Source organism: Nelusetta ayraudi, unplaced genomic scaffold (assembly GCF_046127955.1).
Source record: "Nelusetta ayraudi isolate G7.1 ecotype Tasmania unplaced genomic scaffold, CSIRO-AGI_Nayr_v1 ptg000020l, whole genome shotgun sequence".
NCBI classification, from domain to species: Eukaryota; Metazoa; Chordata; class Actinopteri; order Tetraodontiformes; family Monacanthidae; genus Nelusetta; species Nelusetta ayraudi.
Window position 1 is genome coordinate 27,874 of NW_027466070.1, and position 17,734 is coordinate 45,607.

Below are 17,734 nucleotides of genomic sequence, written 5' to 3' on the forward strand. Positions count from 1 at the left end.
TGTATTTCCAGGCTTTCCTTCCTTCCTCCTCCTTCTTTCTTTCCTTCCTTCTTTCCTTCCTTCCTTCCTTCCTCCTTCCTTCCTTCCTTCCTTCCTTCCTTCCTTCCTTCTCTCCTTGCAGCTCTGTTTTTCTTCTCTCTTTACGATGTGCTGGTGTTTGTAACAATCTCACTCTCTGTTTTTGTTTTTCTCCTCCTCCTCCTCCTCCTCCTCCCTCTCCTCCCTCTACTACTTGTATTTTTTTTCTCCTATTATTTTCATAGCCTCACTGTTCATGCTATTAATACTTGCTATCTCTTCTTTTTTTGTACAGAAAAAAAAAAAAATATTCCGCTTTGCTTTTTTTTTCAATTTCCTACATTTCTTGTTGGAACTTCTTGTTCTTGTTCTTCTGCTTCTATGATTTGTCGTCTGTCCGTCTGTTTTTTCGTACGTCTGTGACTTCAGCAGCTCGTTCTCTCTCTCTCTCCCTCTCTCTTTCTCTCCCTCTCTCTGTGTTCCGTGTTTTCTCTTCTTATCTATTTATCACATTTTCTTTTCAACTGCCTTACAGTGTTTCCGTGCTTTAATTCTGCTCCATGTGCCTTGGCCAGTCATCTATGGAGTGCTGTGTGTGCAATGTGTTTGGCCTGGACTTTTGTATTTTTTTGACTCTCTCTCTCTCTCCCTCTCTCTCTCTCTCTCTTACTCTCTCTCTTCTACCTTCTCCACATTATGATTTTTTATTTAATGTCTTTCTTTTGTTTTCTTCTTAAAAAAAAATACATTTTGTGACTCTTGTTGTTTTTCAAGATGTATGAACACAGAGGTTTTCTCTCCCAGAATGCTTGTCCCTCTCTAACGCTGTGTCTCTAACAAAAACAAATCCCGGTGTGACGGAAACTAAACTATTAACATTTTCTACCCGAGTATTCACCACCTTTGCCGCGCTCTCTCAGTTTCTCCCCCTGCTGCCCCTCTTTCTGTTCTGTTCTACTCTGTGTTGCTGAAGCAGCTCACTATCCGCTGAGGGGTTGGTAAAAGCCCTACAGAGTGTTTTAACATCTCTTCTGTTACTCGTCTTCTTGTCCCAATGTGTCTGTCTGTCTGTCTGTCTGTCTCATGTCTGTTTGTCCTGTCGCTGTACACGTCATTATCCATGTGTGTCTCGTCCTTAGAGGGAAAACTGTCTCGAGTACCAAACAAGAAGGTTTTCTTTAAAAAAAAATTTAAAAAAAAAGGCTATTTGAGGAGAAAAGCGGAGGGGTTTTTTGTAGATGTGACAACTTGTGGTTGTGCTCTGTGTCCAGTTTGGCGGCCGCTTCCCCAGTTAGAGAGGTGGACTCCTGCCACGGTGCTCTCAGATCCATCAGACACGCTCCATCCCATCAAACGCAACTCAGCAGAGCCCCCGAGGGGCCTCGCTTCTCGAGCCCGCCCCCTTTATCTGCGCCGTCGTTGGCCGAAACAGAGCAAACCACGCAGAGAGAGAAGCACTCGGCTCCACTTTGAAGCCGCGTCTGTACAAACGGGCTAACTGGGAACTCGCTGGGAGGGGGGGGGGAAGAGGAGGAGAGGTGAAGGGCGGGGTCTGGGGGGGAGGGGGAAGGAGGGTGCGCTTTAGTTTTGTTTTTGTTTTTTTCTAAGGGCCAAACAGGCTGAGGTTGGACTTCGTCCTCGTCCCTTTTCCTTCCGTCACGCTCCCAATCTGATTTATTAGTTTATTTATTCGTCTTTCATTTTTTTTTGGCTTCTTCAGAGGCAACAAGCCGGCCAACAGTCCCAAGGGTCAGCCGCCTGACGCTGACGGCCACTCCTCCGTCACAGACCTGGCCAACTCGCTCACTGGAGACATGGTGATGGTAGGACATTATCGCTGTTTATTTATCCATTTATTTATTTTTTCCCTGCTTTCTTCCTCTTTTTCCTGCTGAACTTCTGATCATTTTTCAGTACTGACGCCGGGGTTTTTTTTTTTTTTTTTTTACTTCTTTGCGGATTTGGAGGAGTTGCAGTTTGCACTTGCTCTTCCCTCATCCTGAGCCAAGTTTACTGGAATACTGAACTCTGTTGCACTGAAACTTTTGCGCAGTGGAGTTCAGTGTGTGGCTTAATCAAGGAGTGCTTAAAGTGTTTAAAGTTATATATATAATAATATAATATAATAATATAGTAATATATGTATATATATATATATATATATATATATAATGTATATATATGCAGTATATATATATATATATTATATATGTATATATATATACAGTATATATGTGTGTGCATATCTACAGTATATGTGTGCATTACATTAATAGATATTTATAGAGCTTTTTTTTACATTAAGTTAAATAGTATTATTATTATTATTATTATTATTATTATTATTATTTTCTACATAAGAATTGTATAATGCATAGAAGGCAGCAAGTATTCACTCAGTATAAGAGGGGTAGGAGTACATAAGTTTTTTACTTCCTCTGACTCCTTTTCGCTCTTATGTTCACATTGTTTTTTGTTAATTGATTTCTTTGCTACATTAGTTAGTTATTCTTGAATGACTTAATTTGTTTTATTTTTTTGCACAATTTTTTATTAAATGTATATTGATAATGAATATGACTAAACTAAGCTAAGCTATTTCCAAATGGCAAAGGACAGTGGTCCAACCAGAGCTCTTGACCTTGACGCTTGACGATGTGGCATTGCAGCTTAAAAGTCTTGCAACTCTGGGTAGCTCCAGCAACTTTTACTCTGTTTATTATTACCCTCATTAGACGCCATCCTCACCAGAATCATTCCCATTTAATCCTGATTCCATTCATTTTGCCTGGATGTATCCCATCCCATCGTAAATATTGCAATTTGATCTCATCCAAGGTTCATCCAAAACAGTTTAGCGATAAATCAGAAGGCCGACTGTGCCAGCGATTATCCGCCGCCATCAGACCACCGGGACCCAGAGCCAATCAGGCCACCCCACCGCCGCTCCGTTGTTGCAAATCTCAGCACCGCCGCTCCAAAAATGAAATTAGCCAAGGCCAAAACTGGATGAGCCGACCAATCAGGCTGATGGCTGACGGGATACGAGCGCGCCTGTTGGCTCGCAAGGAAGGCAGCGCTCGCATGCCAGCAAGGTGGACGGACGGCTGCTGAGTCATATGCCGGCTCGCTGCGTTTGGAAAGCGCCGCACGCTAATAGCTGGAGCCGCCGCAGCGGGAATAAATAAGTAAACACAGGCAGTTCCCACGGTGGCAGTCGGGCGAGTCGAGCCACGTTCAAGGTGACTGCCGTGTTGAGGTGCACGTGGAATATGTTTCACTTTGTCGCCGCCTTTCCGCCCGCACGACTCGTACGAGGAGAATCCCAGTGAGTTTTTGAAGCGATTCTCGCTGTCCTGACGCTTCCTTGAGGCACTTGTGACCTGATGATGGCTGGATGAAGTTGCAGGTCTGCGTCTCGTCCAGTAGGGGAATCCTCAAGAAAACAAACCCCCCCCCCCCCAAAAAAAACCAAAGATAATTCCAAGGCCGCCCGGATGGAAGGCAGCGAGTGGCCTTGAGCTGCGTTCTGTCAGCTTTCCTCGCCACATCTCTGCGACCAATCAGACGGCTTCCTCTCGGTGGTGGACGCTGATAAACCAGCAAACTCACTGAAGTCCAGTCACTGAATCACTGAACTGGTCTTCTGTCCCTTTAAAGAACCTTGGAGGGACACCAAGAAATCTCCGTCGTCCTCTTTAATGCCCCACCAACCTGTGTGCGTGCGTGTGTGTGTGTGTCAGTGTGTGTGTGTGCAGCTGCTTCACAATGCTGCCTTATAGAAGCTCAGCACTGACGAAAAAAAAAAAAAAAAAAGAAGCCTCCTCCCCTCGCAGCTCCAGTCACGGTCTGTGTGCACGTGCCTGTGTTGGAGGAAAGTGTTGCGCCCTTGGACTGAGGCTGTCGTGTGAGCGGCTGCTGCAGTGTGTGTGTGTGTGTGTGTGTGTGTGTGTGTATGTGTGTGTGTGTGTGTGTGTGTGTGTGTGTGTGTGTGTGTGTTGGATGTAGCCAGGCCAAAGGTCTGGGAGTCAAACCTACGACCTTGTTGCTTTTGCGGTGGCAGTGTCGGTCGGTACCAGTCTGTCAATCTGCATTTATTTCCACTGCTCTCTGCAGTAGGAAGCAGGTACTGCACTGATGACAAGGATGAAAAAAAAACACATGCATCAACAAGCAGCACACAGGGACGAAGCAGCGTTAATTTGCAGCCGCCGCTTCGCCACAAGCTTCTCGACTTGAAGCTCTTCTGCAGTCGGTCGCCGCTGATTCATGCAGCCCACCGGAGGAACCAGCAGGTGTCCCGAGTGCTTCACCTCCAGGTGGAGGAGCGAGACAGGTCGCTGTGTGGCGTTTAAATCCAATCAGCCCCTTTGAAGAAGGAGTACTGTGATCCGCGGGTGAGGACGTCTGAAGGTGAAGGTGACTTCCTGCCGAGTCTCAGGGCAGCGCCTGCGAAATGACATCAGCCCACACGTTCGCTGCAGCTCGACCTGGCCGCCTCCTGAACCGAGAGGGACGGGCGAACGCAGTGAGCTGTGAAAAATCTCGGGCAAGTCAGCTGTTGGTGCCCTTAAGACGAAGCAGTCGTATCTGAACAGCCAGAAGAAGAAAGAAGAAAAGGAGGAGGAGGAGGAAGAGGAGGAGGAGGAGGAGGAGGAGGAGTAAGACGCTCCACTCCCTGGGGTTCTCACAACGTGAAGGCTGAGATTGAAGTCTGATTGGCAAAATGTTCCTTCAACAATCCATCCTTCAGCTGCTTTCACATCTTCACATCAGCCCAAGAAACTGCAAACACAATAAAATGTTGTTCATTATTATTAAACAATGCCTGAACACCCTGCAGTGTCCAGAAAAGTGTTGACTGTGTGTTTTCCTTCCGTTCCGACAGTTTCCTGTCTTGTCCATAACTATCATGTTTGACTCATGACCGTCCAACCCATTGACTGTATATGAAGATGGGCGGAGAAATCTTTATGAGCTCCACCTTAAGCTGCCCGCCTGCCTTGAAACCAGAAGATTCCGCATGTGGACGTGTGGGTGGTTCTGGTGCCTCAGCAGTTCTTAAGCTGGAGCTGCGACCACAATTTGATGGCATTTTCACTTCAAACTAGGCCAAATCTGAAGCTCCGCCCATCTTTCCACACAGTCACTGACCGTACACCTGACCGCTGCTCTGTCTGCCCCGCCCCCTCAGCTCTCCCCAGGCTCCGAGGACGACGACGGCGAGGGGCCCATCAGCGAGAAGCTGGGCCGCATCCAGTTCAGCATCGGCTACAGCTTCCAGAACACCACGCTGACCGTGAAGTTGCTCCGGGGTCAGGAGCTGCCGGCCAAGGACTTCTCCGGCACCTCCGACCCCTTCGTTAAAATCTACCTGCTGCCCGACAAGAAGCACAAGCTGGAGACCAAGGTCAAGAGGAAGAACCTCAACCCGCACTGGAACGAGACCTTCCTGTTTGAGGGTTTGTGTCTCTCGTTGGCTCTCAGATGTTGATGCTGGAGCTCAGACTTCCCGTTTCACTCGGAACACAGTCCCTCATCAGTAGGATCAGAAGGTGGTTCTGTTGAAGGTGTAAATCACTCCTTACATCCTGTGTAGTCTCATATTTTACATTGTAGATCTCCAACAAAAGGGATTATTAGCCTTCTGTTTACAGCCTCCTGCTGAAACTGATGCTTTGCTGGATGTTCCACATGTTTGGAAGGGGACAGGAACGACAGGGCGGCGCCATCACCTGGCTGGGGGTGTTGTCACATACCCAGTGGGAGGAGTCAGAGCTCTTCATGATGTTCAAAGATTGTCACAGCAAAAAAAAGGATGGCAATTTTCTGTTTTTTTCTGGCAGGATGGAAGTCATGATTACTGCTGAAAAAAAAACTGTTGCAAATCAGAATTCTGGGCCTTTAACACATGCCGGGTATTAAATGTCGAGCTCGGCGTTGCAAACGCGATGCACGTGAAACGAAAGCCGGCAGACGTTAATGACTCGGCTGTGAAATAATCCAGCCAATCCCGAGCCACTTTACTCAAAGGAGCCCTGAAAGAACACTGAAAGGTGAACCGCCGCTGACCCCCATTTTAGAGGGATTTATCCCGCGGGGCTCGTCTATTAAGACCAAGACGGAGTCTGTAACATTAATAAGGAAAAGGAAAGGAACTCAATTACAATGACTGATCGCATGTTTAGCTGGGGACCTCATAAATCCTCCTCAGGGTCCCAGACCCCAACTCAGAAATACAGATTAATTTTTCCCTCTAAAAATATATATATTTTTGTTGCTGGCAGCGATTCTCCTTGTGCTCGGCATTCCAGCAGAAATAAGTTGTAAAAATTAAAGAGGAGGAAAAATATGATGCAGATGTAAGAATTAAAGTGCAAAGAATATTCGGACTATTTGCATCAGCTTATTGGTTGTGTTGTGTTCATTATTTGTGAGACAGAAGTTGTCGGTTTTCTTTCTTTTTTTCTTTCTTTTTTTTAGCGCTTAAATAACCACAACAGTTGGCGGCGGAAAAAAACGAGGTCAATAGAAAAAAGCAGACATCAGCAGGTAGACGGCAGACGGTCTGAAAGCCGCAGATTCTCACTTTTGCATGGATGTCCAAATTTGAATTCTAATTTTGAATCCAGTTTCCTCTGAGACACGTTTTCCCACATTAGGTGGCTGATGACTTCCACCACCTGTTATCATTATTATTATTCCTCCTCCTCCAGGCTTCCCCTATGAGAAGGTGAGGGAGCGGACGCTCTACCTGCAGGTGCTGGACTACGACCGCTTCAGCCGGAACGACCCCATCGGCGAGGTGTCGATCCCCCTCAACAAGGTGGAGCTGGGCCAGATCAAGACCTTCTGGAAGGAGCTCAAGCCCTGCAGTGATGGAAGCGTAAGAGAGAGAGAGAGTGGGAGTGAGCGAAAGAGAGAGAGAGAGAGCGAGAGAGAGAGAGAGAGCGGCCATCTGGCCCACTGATGACCAATCACTTGTTCTCGATGCTCGCGCAGCCCAATTACCGTCTCATTGAAGCGAGTGCGCTGTGTCATGTGATTCATGGGCGGGGACACACTGGAATAAAACGGCCATCGAGGTCAGATTATGTAACGTTGTTTGGACTAATATGACCTTTTTTTCTCCACCCCTGAAAAATATAAACCTATTAGCAGAGGTGGTGACCCAATATTGCATGTTTACACTTTTAATAACAATAACCAATGTTATTTTCCCCGTTTGTTATTCCTCTGTACTGAAAACGTACTGAACAGTGACCCCAAAGCCGAGGTACTATTATGTAATCTCCCTCAAAGTGAGTTACTTTGAACAGAATTTGTTTTAGTGTTGTCTAAAATATCGATATATCGATTAAATATCAATATTGAAAATTGAAAACGGTTCAATATGACTTTTCCATAGTATCGATATATCGGTACTCGACGCGCGCCGCCGCCGCCACCAAAACACACACAGACACTCAGAGCACCCCCCCCCCTCCCAAAAGTAGCATTGAAAATCGCAATATTTTTCAAAATAAAGTCTGAAATCCAGTATCGTGACAACACTAATTTGTATCTGTTAAAAACACAAGTAACCAGCGTGTTTTTCCAATCTAAGGAGTAGAAAGTACTGATATTTGTATACAAAAAATGTGTGTGTGTGTGTGTGTGTGTGTGTGTGTGTGTGTGTGTGTGTGTGTGTGTGTGTGTGTGCTCCTCCTCAGGGGAGGCGAGGGGACCTGCTGGTGTCTCTCTGCTATAATCCCACAGCCAACACCATCACTGTGAACATCATCAAAGCTCGTAATCTCAAAGCCATGGATATCGGAGGCACCTCAGGTGGGTCGCTCCGCCTTTCCTCCTCTCCCTCTCTTCTCACCCGTTTCCCTCTTCCTCTCCCCCCTCGCCATATCTGGAGCACTGCATGGTGTGTTTTTTTCCCCCTTGCTTTGCACTATAGTGCTTGGGAAATGTTTGAAATAAGTGAGTGTATTATGGGCCGCTGTGCCGGTTCTCCCTCCTGTGGAGTGGAGGCTGCTGCTCCTCCCCAGGCGGCTCTTCTTCAGCCCTCCAAGGGTGCTGCTTTTTCAAACACTGCCAGTTTTTTTTATGAGTGATCGCTTACAATGTTTCTCTAGTTGCCACTAGTCTATATTGGTTCACCCTGGGGGACTTTTTCCCACTTTTGGTTCAGGATATGCAGTCATTGCCACACACACACATGCACACACTTGCAAGCAGCTTTGTGATTGGTTTTGAGATGGATATTAGCGTTTATGAGCAGCTCAAGGCGTCAGGGTTGTAAAATGTAAAGTGATGGAAGGAGCAGAGAGGGCTAGCTAGCATCACACAGCCGCTTCCAGATAAAATCTCAGGCAGTTGCTAATTATCTCAACTGGGGGAGGGGGGAAGGAGGATTGATATTACAGACCTCCCCCCCTTTCCAAACAGTTTCTACGGGCTCTTTTCCAAACGGCTCGCTGGGACGAATCTAATGGATTTAGAAAAGATTTCATCAGCCGGTTCATTTTTAATGCCTCGGTGTCGGATTGGTTCTCCGTATTATCTGATACATCTTCAGAATCAATCTGTGTCACAGCTCATCCACCCATCCATTCATCCATCCATCCATCCATCGTTCCTGTCCTGTCTGTCTCCGCCCACATCTGTAATCCACTTATCCATCCCTCCATTCCTTCTGTGTTTTCATCCATTCATCCACCCATCACAATCTGTCCATTCATTGTCCAATTATCCATCCAATTATCCATCCATCCATCCATCATTCTCTGTCTATATAGCCATTCATCCATCCATCCATCCATCCATCAATCTAGTAATCAATCTAGCACTCAATCTAGCAATCATTACCCTTCTATTGTCATAAAGCCTTTTGTTTCATCCATCCATCCTCCATCCATCCATCCATCCATCCATCCATCATTATTCTTTGTGTCTATCCAATTGTTTTGTATCTATAACCTTTCCATAATACAGCCATCCATCCATCCATTTATTTTCATCTCCTCCTTCCATCCATACATGCATACATGCATACATGCATACATGCATACATCCACCCTTCTTTGTAACACCCATCCATCCTCCCCAACCCCCATCCTTTTACCCATCCCCCCATCCTTCCCTCCCTCTATATCAGGGACAATCTCCCAGCTTGCTGTCTAAATCTGTGTCAGTTCAGTCTGGTAAACAGTCTTTTGAAGTATCGGGTGTCTGTTCCCTCCTGCGGCTGCTTCTGCTGCTGCTGCTTCTGCCGCCGCTGCTGCTGCTGCTGCTGCAGAGCGCCGCCGCCGTCTCAGTGTCGCACAACACGGCCGCGCTCCAGAGCTGCGAGGGGGGTCAGATGACGGCGTCCTGTTTCCAAATAAAGGCTGCCGCCGTCCCGTCCCAGTAGTACAATTCCTGATGGTGGAGACGAGTTGTTGACCTTGAGCTTGACCTTGATGCCCCCCCGCCCCCATATCCCCCATTCCCAGATCCCTACGTTAAGGTGTGGCTGATGCACAAGGACAAGCGCATGGAGAAGAAGAAGACGGTGACCATTAAGCGATGCCTCAACCCCGTCTTCAACGAGTCCTTCCCCTTCGACGTGCCCGCCCACGTGCTGCGGGAGACCACCATCATCATCACCGTCATGGACAAGGACCGGCTCAGCCGCAACGACGTCATCGGCAAGGTGAGGCGTCACCTTGACTGGAGGTGTTGGTGGAGGGGTTCAGAGGATGGAGGGAGGGCTCTCATCCTCCTCTTGATGCCCCTTCTTTCACCCCCAAAATTTACAATTGTGTGTGTGTACATAAATGTGTGTGTGTGTATGTGTGCGTGTGAGCTTTCTTCACCGTATCTCTGCGACCAATCGGACGGCTTCCTCTCAGTGGTAGATGCTGATGGCCATGGTCTGTGCATTTCCTGTTTTATTTTGACGGCTGTTTATTCTGTTCTCAGCGTCTTTAGTTTTACTTCCACTGTTTATTTCTTGATGTCTGTCGCCTGCGTCTGGTTGTCAGCCCTGCCCTTGATTGTTCTCACCTGTGTTCCCCTGCCCCAGTGTATAAATAGTCTTTGTCTCCCTTTGTCTTTGAGGGATCATTGTCTTCTTTTCAGGTTAATGTTATGCTGTTAATGTGTTTGCCCAAGTGCTCTTAGGTCTGTTCTTGTTTTTCCTTAGTTTCTTGTTATGATTTTCTTTTGTACCTGCCTTGTCTTTTTGTGTTAAATCTCCCAGTGTGTTTTTGTTATTAGTTACCCTCATGGGACCCCCTTAGTTTAGTTTTGTTTATAATTTAACCTCCTACGACCTGGCGTCCACATTTTCGCTTGTCTAGACCAGAGGTCCGCAACCACCGGGCCGCGGACCGGTGCCGGTCCGTGGGTCATTTGGTACCAGGCCGGACAGAAAGGATAATTAACTTCCGTTAAATTAAACGATCCTGCGTTCATGCCGGTCCGTGAAAATATTGTCTCACAGTAAACTGGGCCGTGGTTGGGGACCGCTGGTCTAGGACCACAATATTACATTTTGGTCTACAGAAGTTCGGAAGGCCACTCCCAGTCCAACATTTCATGGCTGATTCCTGTTCAGATATGTATAGAAGTGTTCAGTGTTTGTTGTGGAAGTCGAATTTTGCTAAATATGAACATGTATAACTACATATAAAATATGTAATATCTCCCATGTGGACATCATTTTTCTCAGAAACAATATCATGTAAAAAGATTATTTTTTTTCTACACTCACGCAGGTCCCAATTAGCCAACATATCAAGGTCTTAGGAGGTTAAAATAAACCTTTTGCCTGCAACCTGAGTGGTCTGCATCTGGGTGCTGCCTCCACACTCCCGTCCTGACACTGATTGACCAGCAACACACACTGAACTGGTCTTCTGTCCCTTTATAGGACCTTGGAGGGAAACCAAAAAGTCTCCGTCCTCTTTAATGCCCCACCAAAGTGTGTGTGTGTGTTTGTGTGTGTGTGTGTATATATGCTGTGTGTCAGCGGCCAGTCTGACGCCAAACAGCCCACACCAAGCTGCTACAGTAGTTCAGTAGTTCCCTGTAGTTCAGTAGTTCCCTGCCTTCCCTTCCTGCTCCCTCTCATTATTTCTCCTCTCGAACGCCAGTGGAGCAGGAGACAGCAGAATTAGCCCTCTGTTTGCAGCCTTCAGCTACAATCGACGATGATGATGATGATCACTGTGGGTGTGTGCGTGCGCGGAACCTAACTGTCCTGGCGATTGTGCTTCTCCTCAGATCTACCTGTCGTGGAAGAGCGGCCCGGCCGAGGTCAAGCACTGGAAGGACATGCTGGCCCGGCCGCGCACCAACGTGGCCCAGTGGCACGCCCTCAAGGCCTGATCACCCCCCCCAACCCCGCCTCCGGCCCACCCAGACCCCACCCCCATCCCTCCTCCCTCCCCTTCCCGTCCTTATGCACAAGACTGACTTGCTGCCAGGCTGCGAAACACGGGTACAATTAGCCATCTGCTCTCGTAAAACCTTTAAACTCTTTCCCCCTCCTTCCTCCTCACGAGGGAGGCAAAATATCTGCCCTCTTCCTCTTGTTGTCTTCTTCTTCTTGTGTTTTGTTGGTTTTTTTTATCCACCTCTCGACTCCACCTTGCCGCCGGTCCCCCTGTTCTCTTCTCCCAGGCCCTCTGACCTCTGACCCTTTCCGGGTTCTCTGGTCCTGGTTCAAGGTGTAGATTCTCTGGGATCGCACACCGTCTCAAGTCCCCTGTGTTCCCCGTTGTTTCCGACTCTTACACACACACACACACACACACACACACACAGTGTAACCGTCTCTGCGTGTACATATTAATACATCAACTGTATAGACTGGCAGACAGGTGGCCCCGCCCACCTGCTGTTTCTCCTCCGTCTCTTCATTTTCTCGCTTCGTCCCTCTGTCTTCTGTCCTCTTCTTCTTCTTCTTCTTCTTCTTCCCTCTCTTTTTTTTTCCTTTTTTTCCCCCCAAAGCCTTCAGCTGGAGTTTGTGCAAAGCAATCAGCCGCCCAGCCTGTGAGCAGATGGAGTTGTTGATGCTCTTCCTCCTCCTCCTCCTCCTCCTTCTCCTCTTCTTCTCCCCTTTTACCGGCGTTTTTGTTTTTCCCTCCTCCTCTTCATCTTCCGTTATATTTGCCCCCCCAGCCCCCCTCCTCCCATCCCACCTGGCCCCGCCTCCTCTCTGGCACAATATTAGTGAACTATCTGGGGAGATGGGGGGTCGTCTTCGGCCTCCTCCTCCTCCTCTTCTTCACCGTCCTCCACCTTCCTTGTTGTCCGTGTGCTGTGGGTGCTGTGCTGTAGCTCCAACAACAACAACAAAAAAAAAATAGATATATTCAAAAAAAAAAAAAAATCATAAAAGACTTTTCAAAAAAAAAAAACTTTTTCCGAAGCCTGGGGAGCACCGACGGGGATCGCTCCGGATTTTTTTTTCTCTCCCCGCCAGATGGAAAAAGACCTGAGCGGAGAGAGAGGGAGAGAGAGAGAGAGAAAAAGAGCGAGAGAGAATAGAAGATGATGAAGGGAAACGCCAAACCAAGCCCCGCCCCTTGCCCCGCCCCTGCCGCCGCCCCCACCTACAATACGATGATGTCATTTCTTTCCTCATCCGCAGCATCGGCCAGACGAAGGAAGGAAACCGGTTTTTGAAGATGAAAAGAGGCTCTTTTTTTCCTCCCGCTCTCTCCATCCCTCCATCGCTTCCGACTGTCGCTGAACTGTGGCTCCGGCCGGGCAGCGCAGCCGCGGCTCCGCGGACTCGACCCGTCCTTTCTCGTCTCTCCGCCTCCCCGGCGCTCTTCTCGCTCTTCTTACTGCCATTGTTTCCCCTGTTCTGCCCTCCCCCCCCTGCCCCCTCAGCCCTCAGCCCTCTGGGTGACTCCAGGGCACAGGGGGATCTCGGGGGGGGGCGAGGGGTGTGTCGGGGGAGGGGGCGGGGGTTCCTATCTGCACTTTTCTGAACAATGTAACAACAGTAATACTGACGACGGTAGTTTTGCTGATCATTGTTGTGCCGGTGAACATTCAAGGGAGGAGTTTTCCGGAAGGGTGAGGCGCGGTCGTGGGCGGGGGGGAGGGAGCTGGGGGTCTGGAGATGTTGGTGGAGGGCTTCACAGGATGGATGGAGGGCTCTCATCCTCCTCTTGATGCCCCTTCTGTCACCCCCAAATTGACCTGTGCGTGTGTGCTTCCCTCGCCACATCTCTGCGACCAATCAGACGGCTTCTCAGTGGTGGACGCTGATAAACCAGCAACACACACTGAACTTGTCTTCTGTCCCTTTGAAGAATCTTGGAGGGGCACCAAAAAGTCTCCGTCCTCTTTAATGCCCCACCAACGTGTGTGTGTGTGTGTGTGTGTGTGTGTGTGTGTGTGTGTGTGTGTGTGTGTGTGTGTGTGTTTCTGTGTGTGTGTGTGTATGTATGTTGTGTGTTAGCTGCCAGTCTGAGGCCAAACCGCCCACACCAAGCTGCTACAGTAGTTCCGAGGCCCTGCCTTCCCCTTCCCAGTGCCCTTTGTGACATCACCAGAGACTGATTTTGCGCAGTTATGAAATTAGACCCATTAGAAACTATCACAATGTGATTTAAGCGAAACAGAAAATTGTGCCAAGACCCTGAAACAGCTGAAGCGGGGAGAAAGTCCCAGGTGAGTTGTGTGTCCTCAACGAAACTGAAAAATGTTATTGTTGCTATTTTTCGCAGACGCAACGCAATAGATTTTTTTTTTTCCCCCCGTTGTGCGCTAGTGAGATGAAACATTTCAGGTTTTTTTTTTCAAGAGCGGCACGCAGCGAGCAGGTAGCTGCTCCACTTGTCAAACTGGTTCGGCTCAGCTCGACAACGTTGTGGCGTAAATCAAAACACAGCGCAGAAACGCTGATTTCCTCTTTGTTGTTTCCGTCCGCGACGCCGCCGCCACTTTGAAAACAATCACCCACTTGTCTTTCCCGCTCCCGTCGCTGCAGAGTACATATGTTGGTTTTGTTGTTTTTTTTTTTTGCTGCAACGCAGTTTTTGCAAAGAGTTTTAAAAGGCAGGGTGAGCTCAGCTCCATCCTTTGCAAGTTGAGACTCACGAACCGTCAGAGTGACAATCAGTCCCGAGAAGGCAGAACCAGAACCGGACAGGAATTCCAGTTCTGATGCATCATTTCATTTTTAACCTGTTTTTTTTTTTTTTGTTTTTTTTTTAGCTGTCAGCCAGACGCAGGATTTAATTTAAAATCCTCCGACAGCCAACAGTTTCTCATCTTGCTCTGTGGTGATTCGTGGCGACAACAGCCGTCTAACCTTTGACCCCGTCTGGATTCATCTGGGCGCAGCTCACCGTGCCGGCGCCAGTGTGTCTTTGGTGCGAGTTCTGGGTTTCTGGCTGACTCCCCGGCGCTGCACTCGATGTTTTGACAGGCGCTGGCTGCGGCGTGCCGGCGCGTTACGTCGCCTCCAGGTGGCCGGAAGGTAGATCTGCGACCTCTGGGAGTACTGACTGAGAGGACGTTTGTTTCAAAATTTAGAACTTCTTTGCAATTGTGAAAAATGGAGATTATCCGGTGGGGAGTGGAGGCTTCAAACTGGGGCGGATGCGACCTAATTGGCCTTGAAATGCAGCCATTGAACTGGGACAAAACACTGCCCCCTGTGGTTTTCCATCAGCACTGCTGCACTCGACCTGTATCCGTTTTTTTTTCCCATTCGCAGCTTTTTTTTTTTTTTGTCGTGTGGTCAAATGTTGCTGCCGGACGAGATCAGGGATAAATTGTTGTTCAATGAAATCTAGATATTTTTTTTTTTTTTTTTTAATTTAAAATTTGTTTTAATTATTTTTACAGTTTAATTGTTAACCTTGCTGTTCAACTTCCCAAAATTCTAAGAATTTGGCTGTGATATTTTTTAGACTTTTTTTTTTTAGGGTCAATCATAAATATAATACTTAACGTAGCTTTACTCGAGAATGTGCTAAAAAAAAAAAAAAACATTGGCGTCTTGCCAGAATCCCAAATGTTTTTCAGCGCAGTGTCTCCAGTTGACTCCTCCTTCCGCCCACCGCCGTTAATCAGACAGCGGCCACGCCCCCTCTGACAGCCCTCGTTCATCATCAGTCTCGTCCTCAATGAGGCCGTGACTTTTTAAAATTACCACCAAGCGCTGCAAGCTGAAGAGTTTAGCACAGTTTCAAACGATGGCGTGGAGGAGGCATCCCTCTGGCGTAAGAACTTTGTTTGTCTTGCACCATTTTCTGGAGACACGACAAAATGCTGTGGGTTTTTTTTTTTTTTTTTGGGGGGGGGTTTAGGATTTTCTCTCCTGACTTTTGTTTATCCGACTGCTTTAAGCAAAGCTAACAAGCGCGAAAAACCTCTCATTTCGATACGATTGTAATGTTCTGCCTTCTCTGGACGGAAATACACACACACACACATGTACACACACGTACACACACACACCGGACCAACAGTGTTTCATCACCAAGTGCTGCGACAGCTGCGCAGCTCATAAAATAAACACAACACCCAAACACTGAGTTTCTGTGGTCGGCCGGCGCTCCGTCTGCACAGCGCTATTAAAATTGATGTTGAGCCGGGAGCCGAGCGGCGTACAGGAGGAAGCAATTTCCCAAATCCGACTTCCATTATATGGCCACCTGTCTCACACTTGTAGACGTATTGCCTTTCTGTTGGCAGCGGCCGCCGTCGGCAACGACCTTCAAACGTTGCCGTGAGTTGCGCCGCCGCCGCTGCCGCCGCCGCCGGTGCAGCGTTTGAGCCGAGACTCGCGGCGGCGACTCGCAGCGCCGTGTTTATCCTCGGTGTTTTTTCAAGCCTCTCGGCTCCTCCGCACGCCGCTGCCAAATTAGATGTGGGCTCCGGCACTGTTTGCCAAAGAAAAGGATGAATTCAGGAGCAGGAGGAGAAAAGAAATTCTCTTAAAAAACTGCCAGCTAGTTACCGCAGCGTCCATGCTAATCATTTTAGCGGCTCAACTCACAGCTGCTTTCTTCTTCTTTCTCTTCTTCTTCTTCTTCTGTGGTTTTTTAAGGGTGTCTTGCAGATATTGCCACAGCCAAAAGGACGCAATTCTGTCCTAAGATCGACTAAAAGCGGAAAAAGACTGTCTTTGGGAGCTCGGCAAGATGGCTGTGTGAGATTTCAACATTGATATCTCAGCAGTTTGGCTGCATAGTTAGCAACTTAGAGGAAAGTCTCTGAAAGAAATCCCTCTGTGAGAGAATTTGATCTTGATAGTTTGCTTAGGGGGAAAAAAAAAGGGGGCGGGGGGGAATTAAAAAAATTAAAGTATAAAATTCTGACAGGACTTTTAAAGAGCTCAGCTTAGAGTGCCGGCACAAAAAAAGTTCGGCATCTTAGCTCAGCGTCTTAATTAGAGTTGGGAGGATTTGCCGAGGATTGTGGTGAGGAGAGGATGATTGTGCGTCACGTGCTTCCGTTACCAAGTTGAGAACGTCGACTTTGGGCTGAACTCTGTGGGACTTTGTTTGCCTTGGTGTGTGATTCACACTGAACAGTCCCGAGTGGGTGCGTAAACGAGGACGTCTTTTTTAGAACACGACGGTAAATTAGGCAGCGCGTCTCTGTTTGGGCTCGTCCTGTCCTTCTGCAAACTGCTCCGAGGAAAACTCTCCTTCTGCACCTTCAGCTGAGACCCTGAGACAGAAATAGCAGCGACACAAAGAGCCCTGAAATGCATTCTGTCACTTTTGCCACACAAAAAAAAGCACCGTATTAACCTCTCTAACGTTCCATAAAACATTACTGACTCCGTCAGCGGAGAAACTGCGCTTACATATTTACACAGTGGGTGATTATGGGTAACAATATAAACGGCAAAACTATTTTGAACCCAATTACTTGTTGAATTTACACACACCGTTCTGTCACTGCTCAACTTGTGTCGTCCTCGCAGCAGGAAATCTAACAGTTGGCACCACTGTGTCCAAGATTGACTTCTTGTGAATTCTGAACCAACAAACCTACAGTATTTAGCTAGTGGCAAATGCCTGCGGCTGAGCTTATCGACAGCTGTGAGGCTCTTGTGCATTTTCTGCTTCACTTTTTTTTTTTTTCTCATCAACAACTTTTTCTTCTTCTGTGGTGGGTGACTGTGGAGCAAAAGTTCAGAGCACTTAGCTGAGATTCAGGCTAACGTTCCCAAATTCCCAACTTCTTAATGAAAGCAAACGTTATCCCCACCCAACTTCAGCAGTCAGCCTGGAAAAGGCCTCGCCGGATTAGCGTTAGCCCACGATTATAAGCCGTAGCTAGCTAGCTAACGAGCACAGCCTTGCAGAGGAAAAGGAGCTCAATCTCCCAAGCTGCCATCTCCTCTCAGAAGTTTATTTGTGCGTGTGTTTGTGTGTATGTGCGTGTGTGTGCGTCTCCTGTCATTGTCACCAGCAGCCTTCTCTCCCCCCCCACCCCCCTCCCTCCTAGCCCGTATTTACTTCCAGCTGAAAGCTTTATTGGTGGAAGGGGTCACGCCTGTTTGCCAAGAGATTAGCGAGATATTCTTCCGAGCCCGACCAAACTGTTTGTCCTTGTCACGGTGCCGCCTTTGGTCGGTGGCGACCGCTCCTTCCTGGGGCGGCTGCCTCATTTTCTCACGGTTGAGTGCCGGCGACTCACGCCGCCGGGCAGGTGCCTGTTCAGTTGTCTGCAGTTCTGTGCAATATTCAGAGAGAGA

At 48.0% G+C, this 17,734-nt stretch overlaps 1 protein-coding gene across 1 annotated transcript in view; it reads left to right on the plus strand.

Moving 5' to 3' along the window:
- The window catches only part of syt7a (synaptotagmin VIIa), a 29,387-nt gene extending 16,855 nt beyond the window's left edge, over nt 1-12,532 (plus strand). The window contains exons 4-9 of the mRNA XM_076027152.1: nt 1,739-1,841; nt 5,213-5,480; nt 6,735-6,904; nt 7,731-7,845; nt 9,504-9,703; nt 11,278-12,532. Coding sequence (XP_075883267.1) covers nt 1,739-1,841; nt 5,213-5,480; nt 6,735-6,904; nt 7,731-7,845; nt 9,504-9,703; nt 11,278-11,382 — 961 coding nt within the window. The 3' untranslated portion in view covers nt 11,383-12,532. The remainder of the gene's footprint in view (nt 1-1,738; nt 1,842-5,212; nt 5,481-6,734; nt 6,905-7,730; nt 7,846-9,503; nt 9,704-11,277) is intronic.
- The last annotated feature ends 5,202 nt before the right edge of the window (nt 12,533-17,734 follow it).